Below are 16019 nucleotides of genomic sequence, written 5' to 3' on the forward strand. Positions count from 1 at the left end.
CACAAAATTTGATATACATTGCATGATTAACAAAAGAAGCTAAAAAAGAAGAAATGAGCTGATCATGAGAAAACCAACATAGTGCATTTGCGACCAGCATGGATCCAGACCAGCCTGCGCATCCGCGCAGTCTGGTCAGGATCCATGCTGTTCGCTAACGATTTCTCTAATTGCAATAGGCTTTGAAAGCGAACAGCATGGATCCTGACCAGACTGCGCGGATGCGCAGGCTGGTCTGGATCCTTGCTGGTCGCAAATGCACTATGTTGGTTTTCTCAGGATGCAGCTCATTTAATAACATATTAAACATGTTAAAACATTACAGATTGCATAATCTATCACTGCTTTTTTGGGATTTAAAACATACATAAATTTACAAAAAAAAAGTGTGAATAGGTCACTGTTGAATGATATTAAAGATAATCAGTAAGTTATAATATATATATATATATATATTGCATATACATAATATTATGCTCAATTACATATTTATATAATGGCTGTTGCGTAGCTATGCTGAGGCATAATGGCAGTGGCGTAGCTATGCTGAGGCACACTGAGGCTGCCTGCATGTTTTCTAGGGAAATAGTTTGAAAAAGCAAACCTAAATATCTCAGCAATACAGTACTTATGCAAGACACCCTATAAAAAGTTCAGACTGCCTCGGTGTTGTTAGCTCACCTGAGCAATGCTCAGGTGAGTTTTTCTGATCACTCTATGTCCGGCGTCCGGCGTCTGTCGTCTGTCGTCCGGCGTCTGTCAACATTTAGCTTGTGTATGCGATAGAGGCTGTATTTTTCAATTAATCTTCATGAATATTGGTCAGAATGATAACCTTGATGAAATCTAGGCCGAGTTTGAAAATGGGTCATCTCGGGTCAAAAACTAGGTCACTAGGTCAAATCAAAGAAAAACCTTGTGTATGCGATAGAGGCTGTATTTTTCAACTAATCTTCATGAATATTGGTCAGAATGATAACCTTGATGAAATCTAGGCCGAATTCGAAAATGGGTCATCTCGGGTCAAAAACTAGGTCACTCGGTCAAATCAAAGAAAAACCTTGTGTATGCGATAGAGGCTGTATTTTTCAATTGATGTTCATGAATATTGGTCAGAATGATTGCCTTGATGAAATCTAGGCCGAGTTCGAAAATGGGTCATCTCAGGTCAAAAACTAGGTCACTAGGTCAAATCAAAGAAAAACCTTGTGTATGCGATGGAGGCTGTATTTTTCAATTATTCTTCATGAATATTGGTCAGAATGATAGCCTTGATGAAATCTAGGCCGAGTTCAAAAATGGGTCATCTCGGGTCAAAAACTAGGTCACTAGGTCAAATCAAAGAAAAACCTTGTGTATGCGATAGAGGCTGTATTTTTCAATTGATGTTCATGAATATTGGTCAGAATGATTGCCTTGATGAAATCTAGGCCGAGTTTGAAAATGGGTCATCTGGGATCAAAAACTAGGTCACTAGGTCAAATCAAAGAAAAACTTTGTGTATGCGATAGAGGTGGTATTTTTCAATTGATCTTCATGAATTTTGGTCAGAATGATTACTTTGATGAAATCTAGGCTGAGTTCGAAAATGGGTCATCTGGGATTAAAAACTAGGTCACTAGGTCAAATCAAGGAAAAACCTTGTGTATGCGATAGAGGCTGTATTTTTCAACTGATCTTCATGAAATTTAGCCAGAATGATTACCTTGATAAAATCTAGGCCGACTTCGAAAATGGGTCATCTGGGGTCAAAAACTAGGTCACTAGGTCAAATCGAAGAAAAACATTGTGTATGCAATAGAGGATGTAGTTTTCAATTGATCTTCATGAAATTTGGTCAGAGTGATTGCCTTGATGAAATCTAGGTCGAGTTTGAATATGGGTTATCTGAGATCAAAAACTAGGTCACTAGGTCAAATTAAAGAAAAATCTTGTGTATGCGATAGAGACTGTTTTTTTCAATTGATTTTTATGAAATTTGGTCAGGATGATTGTCTTAATGAAATCTAGGTCGAATTTGAATATGGGTCATCTGAGGTCAAAAACTAGGTCACTAGGTCAAATCAAAGAAAAACCTTGTGTATGCGATAGAGGCTGTATTTTTCAATTGATCTTCATGAATTTTGGTCAGAATGATTGCCTTGATAAAATCTAGGTCGAGTTTGAACATGGGTCATCTAGGGTCAAAAACTAGGTCATATCATAATCTAAGAAAATGCTTGTTTTATCACAAGAGACCAATTTTTTGGTCCAGTCTTAATGAAAATTGGTCAGAATATTTGTTTCCATGAAATCACTAGGTCAAACATGTTTTACACTGTTATGGTGTGTTTCTTAGGTGAGCGACCTAGGGCCATCTTGGCCCTCTTGTTTTTTTGTCTGCCTACATGGTATCTTTCACGATCTCATAGAAACCACAGCTTTTCTCCATGTTAACAGGTTTTATGTAATGCTATTTTAGGTCCTTTATACCTTTGCATGGCTGTTGTATTGATGTTAAAAAACTAAGGAACATTCAATCAATGTGCCATATGCAGAGGGTATAATATTGGCTGTTCACCAGCACGTGGATTTGAAGTCTGTCAAGTGTGGAGTACTTTTTGCCAATACCATTATGATTTTCACACAGTAATCTTTAAAATGACACTGAAACGTGTGTCGGGACTAGTAGCATTTACATGTGACTGATTTTGGTCGTGCAAGAATGTTTTTATACATGCACATGGAAAATTTGTAAGATTATACGAATTTGTTTGGAATTTCTTTTTGTGGAGGCTGTGACAGAGAAAATTTTAAGGTTGTTGTGATTTAGGTAAGATGAAATTTTAGGAGGTAGTAAATTGGATAGGTGCAAAGTAATTAAAACATTAGCTGATCACCTGTATGTAAATTAAACTCAATCAGATAACGTTTTATGAATATCCACTAAATATGTCTTTTAGCTTACAGATCCTTTAGCGGCCAGGAAAAGGGGGTGAAGTACAATTTTATGACTAGTAAGATTTTATTTCCTAAGCTGAAATATTTATTAGATTCTGGGTGATTGAAGATGAAATTATGAGAGTGAATTAATCTATATAGTAGATTGAGTTGGGTTTTTTTTGTTGCTTTTATTATGTTATTTAATTTTAGCTCGACTATTCGTACAAGCAATTGTACTCACCTCACCCTGGCGTCCCCTTCGGCATTCACACCTTGGTTAAAGTTTTGTATGCAAGTATGTATAGCTATCATTTAATTAAAGGCATGCATATAGCTTTAAAACTTATTTTTTCTTTTTTTAGGTCAGTTAAAAACATCACTAGGTCAAGTCCCATAACTATATATGTATGTATTTTGGGCAAATTATGCCCCCTTTTGGAGTTTTAAATTCCTGGCATGCAAGTTACTATTTCCGAAACTAACGCAGATATTGAATTGAAATTTCACGTTTCATCGGGGTTATGATACCAGGTGATAGCATCAAGTCCCATAACTCTGACATGCATTTTGGCCAAATTATGACCCATTTTGAACTTAAAAATTTCTGGAAATTAAAATCAAAATTTCAAAAAGTTTTGTATGCAAGTTCCTATCTCCAAAACTAATGCGGATACTTTGATATTTTAATATTAAGGATAATATTCCTACTTCTGAGACAACAGTTCGCATAGTCGAGGATTGGCTGTCTTACGGACAGCTCTTGTCATAGCAACAGATATAATATTCAGGTGGTTAAAAATTTAAGTTTTGTAGTTATACTTTTGGGTATAATCCTGCTTAATAATTACAATTGTTCTTGATTTGTGTGTAACAGCATTTACATATTTTAGCTATAACAACACTGTAAATATTACTCTACCCACTTATTCAAAATCCCCAGGTAATATTGATCGTTTGATGATTTGCCACAGCCTTTTTTTGCAAGATTGTAGTAGCATATGTCATATTTGCCTCCAGCAGTTCTAGGGTCCCTTTCCGGGAACTGAGTAAAAGGTGCAAATTAATGGGAGATAATTATATTATCCTTTTTGTAAGACAGATTTTATTGTCATCGTGCATTGCAGCTGTTTCCATTAGAAAAATGCTTTGCTTGTAAAATACATTAATATTGACAGTATTTAACCAATATGCATTAAATATGGAGAGATGTTCCTTCTCATAAGTTAGTTTAAGAGAAATACTGATTTTTTGTTTCTTTTAAAACTTTTACCCTGCCAAAAAACAAAAAAATTTAAATGGACTGGTCCATCGTTCAATTTGAGCAGTTCCACATATTAATCAAGGGGCACTGAAAATGTATTGACTGAATAGCAAACAGTGAAGACCATGATCAGCCTGCACGATTGTGCCTGCACTGGTCGCAAAGGCAGAATCACTTGCCAGCAGACTTAAGGTAGTTCTGCACTTTTGGATCGAAACATTTTCTGCAATGTAGAATTTGATTAAACTCTGACTTTTCAAAACTTAAGAATATACCTTGAAAATTCAGCAAATAAAAAAGATATGGTCGTGTGCTTGATTTTTTGCAAGACTGATTTGAAAAGTCCGGACATCACGCAATGTTTCATAATGGGAGTCTATGGGAAAATCATAATTTTCATAACATTTTCGGTAATAGAATGTTTTCTACAATGTAGATTTTGATAAAACTTCTCACAGTTGTAAATAAACACATGGCCTATAATTTGGTGAAATAAAATTTATAGGTCCGTGTGCTTATTTCTGAGCTATTTGACCATGATTAAAGTGAACCGGACATTTCAAGCTAATTCTAAGACATTATTTTGAATGTTTTATCGTGTACTATGTTTTAATGTCATATTTTGACTTTAGAAATATAGCAACAGTACCACTGTAATACATTTACTCACATGTTTCCATTAATTCATAAACTGATTTTCATTTCCGTACGCCGAATCCAGGCTTTATTCTGCGTTTTCCGGATAAATGACGTTACGCCATCACTTCCGGTTTTTCAAACGTGCAGAACTACCTTAAGGTTAAAAAACATTTAACCTGTTTCAAAGAAATTTATAGTGTGATAATAATTAAAAGAAAATGTTTCCACTTCTTTCAAGGTTTTTGAAGTTTTCAGTTAACTTTTTTTTTTTTCATTTTCGTCCTAAATAGTGAACTGAATTAAAACCAGTATTTCATCATGTCTGAAAAAAAGTGGTTTTTATTTACTGAATTTCACTGCTGTCTTTGATGACATTATAGATAAAAAAAATGACACAAAGCTTATTATGCATTGTTACGCGAGCAGTCCATTACTATTCTTTCGTTATGTTTAAACCCTTACCCTGCTAAATTTCTATAATGAACTTGTCCATCTTTCAATTTGGACAGTATCATTAACTGTTAAAAGGGGTGCTTACCAAAAAGATACTGATTGAATAAGGGAGCCTCCGTGGCTGAGTGGTTAAGGTCACTGACTTCAAATCACTTGCCCCTCATCGATGTGGGTTCGAGCCTCACTCAGGGCATTGAATTCTTCATGTGAGGCAGCCATCATGCTGGCTTACGGAAGGTCAGTGGTTCTACTCAGGTGCCCACTCGTGATGAAATAATGCACAGAGGGGCACCTGGGGGTCTTCCTCCACTGTCAAAACTGGAAAGTCACCATGTGACTTATAAATGTGTCGGTGTAATGTTAAACCCAACAAACAGCAAACAGGCTATTAAACTCATTGAGGAGTCTCCAGAGAGCTGCCCCAACGTGGTTATCTTTATGGATGCTCTGACAGTTCTCCAAGCACTGGAAAATTCCAAACAACCATCTCCAGGGCACCTTAAGCGTATGCAAAACAAGAGTTGTGTCCCTACAATGGATACCTGCACACTGTAGTGTACCTGGAAATGAGAATGCAGACAGATTAATTAGCCAAGCATGGAGCTACAGATAACCAGCCACAAAATGCCATTACTCACGAGGAGAAGGTGACAGTGATCAAAGCACTGACAAAGCCAAGGCCAGTCAAGGATGACTACCACCTACTAGACAGATGGGAACAAGTCATCATCTTTAGGCTTCGCACAGGACATAACAGGTTAAATGCCCACATGTGCACAAAGCTTAAATTGTCTCCTTCTCTGCTGTGCCCCTGTGGAACAACAAACTGCTGAGCACATTCTGCAGAGATGTCCACGTCTGGAGAACCAAAGGAAAAGTGTGTGGCCAAACGTGTTCCCAATGAGGATCAAAGTTCATAGCAGGACGGAGGACCTGAAGAAGATGGCATCCTTCATTGCTGGATCAGGGGTGAGGGTGTAGGCGGTGAACGCCAAGAAGAAGAAGAATGGCAAACAGTGCATGATAAGAATTAAGATCTAAAAAACTCACCAACCTTATTCAAACTCATCACATAGAACTAAATAACTGATGCTTACAGAAAACAAGATATGCTTTACTTTACCTTTACCTTTATGCTAAATGATTTCTTATTGAGAGACTATTTAAATAAATATAAATGGGTTGTATATGTCCTGCCTTAGGTAGGCTCACAAAAGAACAGAAATAGTTATACTGAATATGATTTATTGCTTCTTTAATTTTCACTTTAACCAGCAGCTAACAAGAAGTATTGAATTACAATATTTATCACCATATTTCAATCTTCAAAGGGGGAAATGGCTGGGGCAGTGAGGTCTGTTGTAATAAGATGGTTACTCAGCCCTGGACCCTGGTTGAGTGACAACCAAACCAACTCCTATGACACTATATTTCAAGAGATACAAGGTGCTAGCAATTTAGCAAAAATAGAATAGTATAAACTTAACGTTTTTTAGCGCTTTTGAACCAAAGGGTCAGAGTGGGCTATTAGTATAGGCAGATGATCCATGTTTAGTTGTCCATTGTTTGCCTCAGTAAAATGCAGCTTTAAGATTAGGTCATCTGGGGTCAGAAAATTGGTCATTAGGTCAAATAACAGTAATACTATATAACACTTGAGGCCTGTGGATTAACACTTTTAAGGCCTCTTGAGGCCACAGTTTCTACCCAAGTACAAAACATGGTCACCTTCGTTACCTGAGTTGCAGTTTTTAATCATTATTAGCAGCCAAGAAGCCACAATGTGTCTGAATTTTCATGAAACTTCCTTGTCCATCTGGTTTCATACTAAAACACTTGATATAGCATCATGACCTATTCAAGGTCAAATGCTTGAGGTCATGGGAGTGACTTGGCCATCATGGCACTCTTGTCGTAAGTGACTGACATGGGTTTATCATATATTTCAATCATTACTATCACATTGAATTGTCAATATATATTAAACTTTTACATAACACACAGACATAGTGGGAAGCCTTGCTGTGCTTTACTGGTTGCAGAAAACCCTGGAATTTTTTCAAGTGAGGGAGGCCCGGCCCCTTTCTCAGTGTAGAAGTCACCATTGTACAAATCTGCAAGAATTTGACAGGATGCAGCACGAACTGTCAGCCGTACATTAACCCACATGTATTATAGGATAATAAATACTTCGCTAATATGTGAAGTGCACAAGTAATGCAGTGAACAGCTTCCAGAATTACTGAATGACGTGACACTTGTACTGCATAGAATGATAAAGTGTACTCGAAATAAGTATTTTATGTCTGGTTGTTTTTCTTTGAAGATTTATTATATTTTATGAGTACTTCATGCAAGGAGGAAAAGATGGCCCGACATTTTTTGTTTATGGGTGTAACCGTTTATCTTTTGTTAGTACATGTTAGATTAGGATGTACCCAAATAATGATTCAATCATCAGTATGCCTTTTTCCTTATTGTCAGTGATTTCATATATGAAGTTAAAGGCACTGACCTCCAGATCATATGACAACAAAGAAAAAAAAAAAAAGTTTGAGGTATCAGGAAATTAATGCTGTATTTCTTAAGAAAACTTTTAAACTTAAAATGACTGACAGATTATATGTTATGGAAGTTTATAAGAATTAGTTTTTAGCTCATCTTTTACAGCGTTGGTCTTTGGATCTCGGGGTCGCGAGTTCAGTCCTCGGGCGGGGCGTATGTTCTCCGTGACTATTTGATAAACAACATTGTGTCTGAAATCATTTGTCCTTCACCTCTGATTCATGTGGGGAAGTTGGCAGTTACTTGTGGAGAACAGGTTTGTACTGGTACAGAATCCAGGAATACTGGTTAGGTTAACTGCCCGCCGTTACATGCCTGAAATACTGTTGAAAAACGGCGTTAAACCCAAAACAAACAAACAAACAAACAAAAGCTCATCTTTTTTTTTGGAAAAAATAATAATGAGTTATTGCCATCTCTTGATCGGTGATAAGATAAATCTAATGTCAATAGTGGCCTCAATGACTTCCAAGAAATCAAGGTATCCAGGTTTTTCTAGAACATCTGATAATTCCTTTCTCCACTTAAAAACGACACATGTCAGTCATCTTTCTCAAAATGTTATCCTCCACCAAAGGAGGAAAAATCAAGTTATCTAGGTTTTTCTAGAATTTACTCTTGAATTTGTTCCCTGGTAAAAAAGACCCAATACCGTGACGAGGAGGTGCAGTGGCCTGACTCCATTTGGGCTCAAAGCTCTATGTGTAGTAGGCCTGATTCCGGTGGGGCTCTGAGTAGTGGGATTTGCTCCAGTGGGGCTCAAATCACTCTTTGGGCCGTGGGCCTAACCCCAGTTGGGGTCAAAGTGCTCTTTGAGTAGTAGACCTGATTCCAGCGAGGCTCAAAGCACTCCTGTTGTAGTGGGTCTGACTCCAGTGGGGTTCAAAGCGGTCTTCTGAGTAGTGAGTCTAACACCAAAGGGGCTAAAAGTGCTCAGAGTGTGGGCCTGATACCAGTGGCGTTCAAAGTGTTCTTGAGAAGTAGACCTGACCATAGTGGTGTTCATTAGAACTTCATGTAGTGGGTCTGACCCCACTTTGGTTTAAAGCAGGATTTTGAATACTCAGTCTTACTACAGTTAGTGGGGCTTGAATCACTGAGTAATGAAACTTACAATGTTTGGATTTGGATTTTGAATAGTGGGCCTGACCCCAGTGAGGTTCAAAGCAGTCTTTGAGCAGTAAGCTGGGCTCCAAAGCAGTTTTTGAGTAGAGGACAAACCCTTTCGAAATGAGCTGTATTCTGTAAGAAACTAGTTCAACCTCTTTTCATGAATATTGTTGATAATTACATCACCATTACTATTTCCTTCTCAGTTATATATGGTCTTACTAAATGGCTGACTTGATCGGTGTTGGCGTCGGCATTGCCTGGTTAAGTTTTGTGTTAAGGTCAGCTTTTCTCCTAAACTATCAAAGCTATTGCTTTAAAACTTGCAACACTTATTCACAATCAGAAACGTAACTCCATCCTGCTTTTTGCAAGAATTGTGGCCCCTTTTTGACTTAGAAAATATCAGATTTCTTGGTTAAGTTTTATGTTTAGGTCAGCTTTTCTCCTAGACTATAAAAGCTATTTCTTTAAAACTTGCAACACTTATTCACCATCAATAGCTGACACTGTACAGTAAGAAACCTTAAGTTTTTATTTAGATAAGCTTTTCTCCTAAACTCAAAGCTATTTCTTTAAAACTTGTAACACTTATTCACCATCAATAGCTGACCCTGTACAGCAAGAAACATAACTCAATCCTGCTTTTTGCAAGAATTATGGACCCTTTTGGACTTAGAAAATATCATAAAACACACATGTAGGATAATATTTCTATTATACAGAGACAAAATCTGCACCCACAAGGCGGTGCTCTTGTTTTTGCTATTTTTTTCATTCAAAATTGAAAAGGGTTTATAACCAGTTTCTTGAGGTAAACTGCTTTAATTATAATCTTTATATATTTAATGATCGTTTAATACGTATTCCTCTGTTGTGTATTGGTCAAGAGTGCAAGAAAGTTTTTAGCTCAACTGAGCACAAAGTGCTCAAAGGTGAGCTTTTGTGATCGCCCTGTGTCCGTCGTCCGTCCGTCTGTCGTCAACAATTTGACTGTTAACACTAGAGGTCACAATTTTTGCCCAATCTTAATGAAACTTGGTCAGAATGTTACCCTCAATAAAATCTTGGACGAGTTCGATATTGGGTCATCTGGGATCAAAAACTAGGTCACCAGGTCAAATCAAAGGAAAAGCTTGTTAACACTCTAGACTGGTCACAGTTTTGGCCCAGTCCTAATGAACCTTGGTCAGAATGTTACCCTCAATAAAAAAATCTTGGACAAGTTCGATATTGGGTCATCTGGGATCAAAAACTAGGTCACCAGGTCAAATCAAAGGAAAAGCTTGTTAACACTCTAGAGGTCACAATTTTGGCCCAATCTTAATGAAACTTAGTCAGAATGTTATCCTCATTAAAATTTTGGACGAGTTTAATATTGGGTCATCTGGGGTCAAAAACTAGGTCATCGGGTCAGATCAAAGGAAAAGCTTTTTAACACTCTAGAGGTCACAATTTTTGCCCAATCTTAATGAAACTTGGTCAGAATATTACTCTCAATAAAATCTTGGACGAATTCGATATTGGGTCATCTGGGGTCAAAAACTAGGCCACCAGGTCAAATCAAAGGAAAAGCTTGTTAACACTCTAGAGGTCACAATTTTGGCCCAATCTTAATGAAATTTGGTCAGAATGTTATCCTCAATAAAATCTTGGGCAAGTTTAATATTGGGTTATCTGGGGTCAAAAACTAGGTCACCAGGTCAAATCAAAGGAAAAGCTAGTTAACAATGTAGAGGCCACATTTATGACCGTATCTTAATGAAACTTGGTCAGAATGTTAATCTTGATGATCTATAGGTCAAGTTCAAATCTGGGTCAGGTGGGGTCAAAAACTAGGTCACTAGGACAAATCAAAGGCAAAGCTTGTTAACACACTTAGAGGCCACATTTATGACTGTATCTTCATGAAACATGGTCAGAATGTTAATCTTGATGATCTTTAGGTCAAGTTCGAATCTGGGTCATGTGGGATCAAAAACTAGGGCACTGGGTCAAATCAAAGGAAAAACTAGTTCACACTTTAGAGATCACATTTATGACAATATCTTTATAAAACTTGGTCAGAATGTTAATCTTGATGATCTTTAGGTCAATAGGCCAGCAATACAGGGCCTTCATGGCCCTCTTGTTATTGCTGTGGCAGCCTCGGTTCAGTTTCCAACTTGGGCATGTTTTTTTCTTGATTTGGCATTATACAGAGAGTTTAGAATCAAAAACTCATGTTCTAATGTTCATATAATATGACCAAACTTCAATTTTTAAAGAAATATCAGTTTTAGCTCAAGTCTGGAGGTCAGTGCCTTTATTTTGTTTCATGTAGCTTTTGCCACTTATCAACAGTTAATTTATTACCTCCTTTTAACATCTGATCAAGAAAAGTTAATTACCATGCTGGTATAGCAAGCCGGTTGAGCACAAGTCTTTAAATCAGTGATAGGTTTGAATCTCAGACATGACATATGTATGTTTCTTTGATGATTGAGCGAAGACATTATGCCAAATATTGTCCTCCTTGATGATTGACTAAAGATGTTATGCCTTTGAAGAAAAATTATGTTGAAGCTCTTCGAAGATGAATGACTGAAAACATTACCTGGAAGGTTTAGTCCTTGTTGATTGGTTGAAGACATTCCAACTAAAGTGGCCCTTGATGATTGGCTGTATTAAGTTTCATTTGAATTTGATGGAAACTTCAGGCAGAGCTAAGAACACGGATGTTTGACAGATGGACAAATCAAAAGTGTTGTGGGGGGTGGCGGGGTTTTGTGGGGGGGAGGGGGAGGAGTTGCTTAAAGCGTTCTGTTTGAAAATCATAATTTTGATGAGGTCAGAAATATAGGTTTATAGTTAACATAATGGAAAAACTATTAAGCTATTAATTTAACAGGGTGGTTGTTAAATTAGTGTAAAGAGTATTGAATGTTTGGTGTAATACTATTTATCTGGCTTTTGTATTTTAATTTTTTTTTTGGTGACATGCCATGTAAGGATTTTATCAGAGGTCATTACATGAAAAAAAGAGATCAATAATTTAAATACCTTTATACAAATATATCTGTTTGCCAATTTTTGTTGTTTGACTGACTTGTTCCATTAATGCTGTAGCACTGTATATAAGATTTAAAGATTTAATGATATACAGCGTTTCTGCGTCCTCTAAGGTATAATATAAGATAAAGGCATAATGCAATACAGCGCTATTACCAAAGTGTTTACACTCTGGATTTATTACTTTACTGCACTAATCTGCAGATTATATCTCAACATTATTTGCCAATATTCCCCTGTATAATGAATGACAAGACGTTTTGTACCACTGGAATACTATATCACAGTCGGGAACATGTGGGACACGTTTCGTACTAGTATAATATATAAATATGTACTGTGGAAAATAAGTGCATGAGCTTTGTTAATAAAGTTCTGTTGAATGGCTTTTAATTTATGTCCAAAGGATATTTAACCTGCAGTAAAAGCAAAGGACTTAGTGGTTTTAGGTAAGAAAATAATATTTTTACTATTTCATTCAGCTTGGATATAGTACAAGAACTTCGGTTCTTTTGAGTTTTCTTCTATATCTGTTGGTTTCAAAATGACCGTAAGAAAATAAATATAATCATGCAGAATTTATTCCCAATAAAACTTCTTGTTTTTAGTGAGTTTTACATTTTGCATAAATTATGAATTTTCAGAGATTGTTTGTGTCTTAATTTGCAGTTTTTGATATAAATTGGGATATGTTAAAAAGAAAAATTACTTTCTTTTATGTTTGAAGGTACAGTTTGGTAATTTATAAATTATATGAATTTGAGCCGTGCCATGAGAAAACCTGCATAGTGGGTTTGCGACCAGCAAGGATCCAGACCAGCCTGCACATCTGCGCAGTCTGGTCAGGATCCATGCTGTTCGCTTTCAAAGCCTATTGCAATTAGAGAAACTGTTAGCCAACAGCATGGATCCTGACCAGACTGCGCGGATGCGCAGGCTGGTCTGGATCCATGCTGGTCGCAAACCCACTATGTTGGTTTTCTCATGGCACGGCTCATTTCTTTTTACTTAGCACTATTGCATGTTTGCATGCTTTGATAAAGACATATGTAGGTGGATCACAAAACTAGTAGGGAGGTTGCATGTTTGATTTTAGGGAGTGGGCCGGAGATTTAACAGAAGACAATTTGTCTGAAGTACTTAGTTGTCTGATTCCTGTGTGGAAGTTGGCATTTAATTGTGGAGAATAATGACAGCAAGACTGTAAAGACCCCCTGTTAAATTAAAAGTTAATTGGCTGTACAGTTATATATCAGGAATGTTGATACTTTGGTATTAATAAAATTTACATTTACAACAAGCAAAAAATAACAGCAGATTAAATTCCATTTAAAGTAAAATTGAATGAAGTTTTCATGTTATTCAACAAAATTGTGCCGCACCATGAGAAAACCAAAATAATGCGTTTGCGACCAGCATAGATCCAGACCAGCCTGCGCATCCACGCAGTCTGGTCAGGATCCATGCTGTTCGCTTTCAAAGCCTATTGCAATTAGAGAAGCCATTAGAGGATCCATGCTGGTCGCAAACACACTATGTTGGATTTCTCATGGCCTTCGAGTGATTTCTCATGGTTCAGAGTTCAAATCTGAGTATTTTCTCGTGGTTCAGAGTTCAGATTTGCAGGAATTGAACTCTGAGGGCGTTAGCCAAAGTGGTTGAATATCTTAGCATATGAACAATGAAAAGTGGTAAATTAGACAGTAAAACATCAAGCTCTTTGTTTTTGTGCTTACATGTTTATTGAAATATTTTCATACAAATTATACTGGGCTTCTTCTATCTGAGTAGTAATGTAGCGGATGTCATGCGGCAATTTGACGTCATAATTGACATCAGAATGCTCTCTTTCCAGTCGGGGGTCCGTATGTCAACCGTTTTTTATTGCACAATATACTTCTTTGTTTAACTGGCAATTAAATTGAGTGATCTAAGAATTGTGTATAATTTGAAACAAGAAAATATCATTTTAATTACTGTAGTTTAGGTAATTTTAGTAATTCAATGTTTAGCACTTTATTAGCAATGTAAAGAATTTCAAAACATTCAATGATTATGTTTTAGGATATGATACAGAATTCAAAACCGCCTCGGTAGCCTAGTGGTACAGCGCCTGCTTCGAGTGCGGGAGGTCATGGGTTCGATCCCTGGCCGCGTCGTACCAAAGACGTAAAAAATGGTACTAGTAGCTTCCTCGCTTGGCGCTCAGCATTAAGAGGATAGTGCTAGGACTGGTCAGCCCGGTGTCAGTATAATGTGACTTGGTGGGATATCATGCCACATATCTATGGCGTGATATTCCAGTGAGGCAGCAGTATAAAGTTGGGCATTGTGCTCACACCGTCGTTTATATTACTGAAAAATTGTTGAAAAAGACATTAAACTCGAACACACACACACAGAATTTAAAATATTCGCAAGTGTCACTATTCGATAATATTAGCGGAAGTAAAGCCATTGTGAATATTACACAATATACAGTAGTCAAAGTAGAGTCTTCCCTTATATTGTAAAATAAGAGTTCTTTATATATTTAGATTTTAATTAATTAGTCGGAAGTGCAGTTGGAAATGCTTTAGTATTTATGATTCAATTTGTTATATTTGGTCAGATTGTCAGATTTAAATTGTTGTGCTTTCCTGTCATTGTGATATAAGTTTTAGGGATTGGAAGTGTGGGGAGGGGTGTATATTTTTGAATCTGCTCAGAGGTGGAAGTTTTGGTTCCTGTGTTTTGTGACAGCCTCATTTTTAGGGATAAAATGAACAAACAAGGTAGCCAGCTATCCAATTTAAAGGTTCCCTTAAGCATGATGTTTAGGTATGACCTTAAATAAATGAGGTAATTTCATCCAGGAATCTCATAAAGAAAAAAAACAACTTTTGTTTTCTAAAATATTTACATTAAATACAGAACGTTAAGTACATATATTACTAAATGGTGCTGTAGGTTGGGTAACATTTCAGGCAATTTTATTTCCACCAGACTATTTTATTGTCACCACCCATGAATTCATAGCAGTCTTTAGTATTATGCAGCAGTATGTCCGAAAAAATTAGAATTCTAGGCACAACTAACGAATTGCAAAATGAAAGTGACACCAAAAATATTACAGTTTAATATCACATCTAATTATAAAAATTTTCTTGCTATATTTTCAGGTGTTTGGTAGAAAACAGTATTTTTGATTGGCTTGGTTGATCACATAATGAAGTAACCATAGTGATAAGGAGTTACCACGGTAACCAGCAATGATGCTGGCCCTGGACGTGAACCTCCTCACCAACAAGTTACAGAAGCAAAGCCTCGAGGAGGGGCCGACATCTACGTCCAATATTAAGCTGGTAAGCCTCTCTTGCTTTGTATCTTACCAGTAATTTTCTTTCTTGGTATTTAGCTGTAGGGGTGAGGTATTGGACTCTCAGTCTAGATGTCATTGGTTTGAACCATGCTGGTTGCTGACTTGATATTGATTTATGTTATCTGCAAATTTTGTTTTTATTTGCAACTGCTTTAACTGTCCAGTCTGTCAGCTAAGTGCATACTTACACATCTTACTTCAAGAAACAATAGAGGGTTTATAACAAAATTTACTTTTTTGTACACTCCGTTAACTTTTTATACCTGCTATTAGACAAATTTTACATATTGTGTCAAGACGGTTTTTCGTAACCGATTGACTTTTTGCACCCTCTGTTAAGCAAATTCTATAAAATGTAAGGAGTTGAAGCTTCTCCTGAAATTTTTTGCTGCAAAAGCATAAAATTTTTACAAGTGCACTTGATGATGCATTACTAATGTAAACAAAACAAAGTCTAGTTATCTTGAGAGAAAAAAATCTCTAGTTTTTGAGTTTGAGTTTTTCACCTGCTTGCACAAACGCCTACATTACATAATTAAATATGAATGGTCTGTTTACAAATGATAAAAGAATGTGTATGTGGGTTGTCTTGTTTGAGATAATGTGAGATTTTAAAATTTGGAAATGATTGATTTTGACAATATTTTCCTCAGACAT

At 36.6% G+C, this 16019-nt stretch overlaps 1 protein-coding gene across 4 annotated transcripts in view; it reads left to right on the top strand.

Moving 5' to 3' along the window:
• The window catches only part of LOC123547385 (protein FAM53A-like), a 58373-nt gene that overhangs the window by 15951 nt on the left and 26403 nt on the right, over positions 1–16019 (top strand). The window contains exons 1-2 of one of the 4 annotated variants that reach the window (XM_045334435.2): positions 2626–2812; positions 15163–15345. In XM_045334435.2, coding sequence (XP_045190370.1) covers positions 15253–15345 — 93 coding nt within the window. In that variant the 5' untranslated portion in view covers positions 2626–2812; positions 15163–15252. Of the gene's footprint in view, positions 1–2625; positions 2813–12253; positions 12451–14661; positions 14776–15162; positions 15346–16019 lie in introns of those variants that run through there. The other 3 variants (XM_045334434.2, XM_045334437.2, XM_045334436.2) reach the window with 3 other exon arrangements.

Source organism: Mercenaria mercenaria, chromosome 9, assembly GCF_021730395.1.
Source record: "Mercenaria mercenaria strain notata chromosome 9, MADL_Memer_1, whole genome shotgun sequence".
In the NCBI taxonomy this organism is placed as follows: domain Eukaryota; kingdom Metazoa; phylum Mollusca; class Bivalvia; order Venerida; family Veneridae; genus Mercenaria; species Mercenaria mercenaria.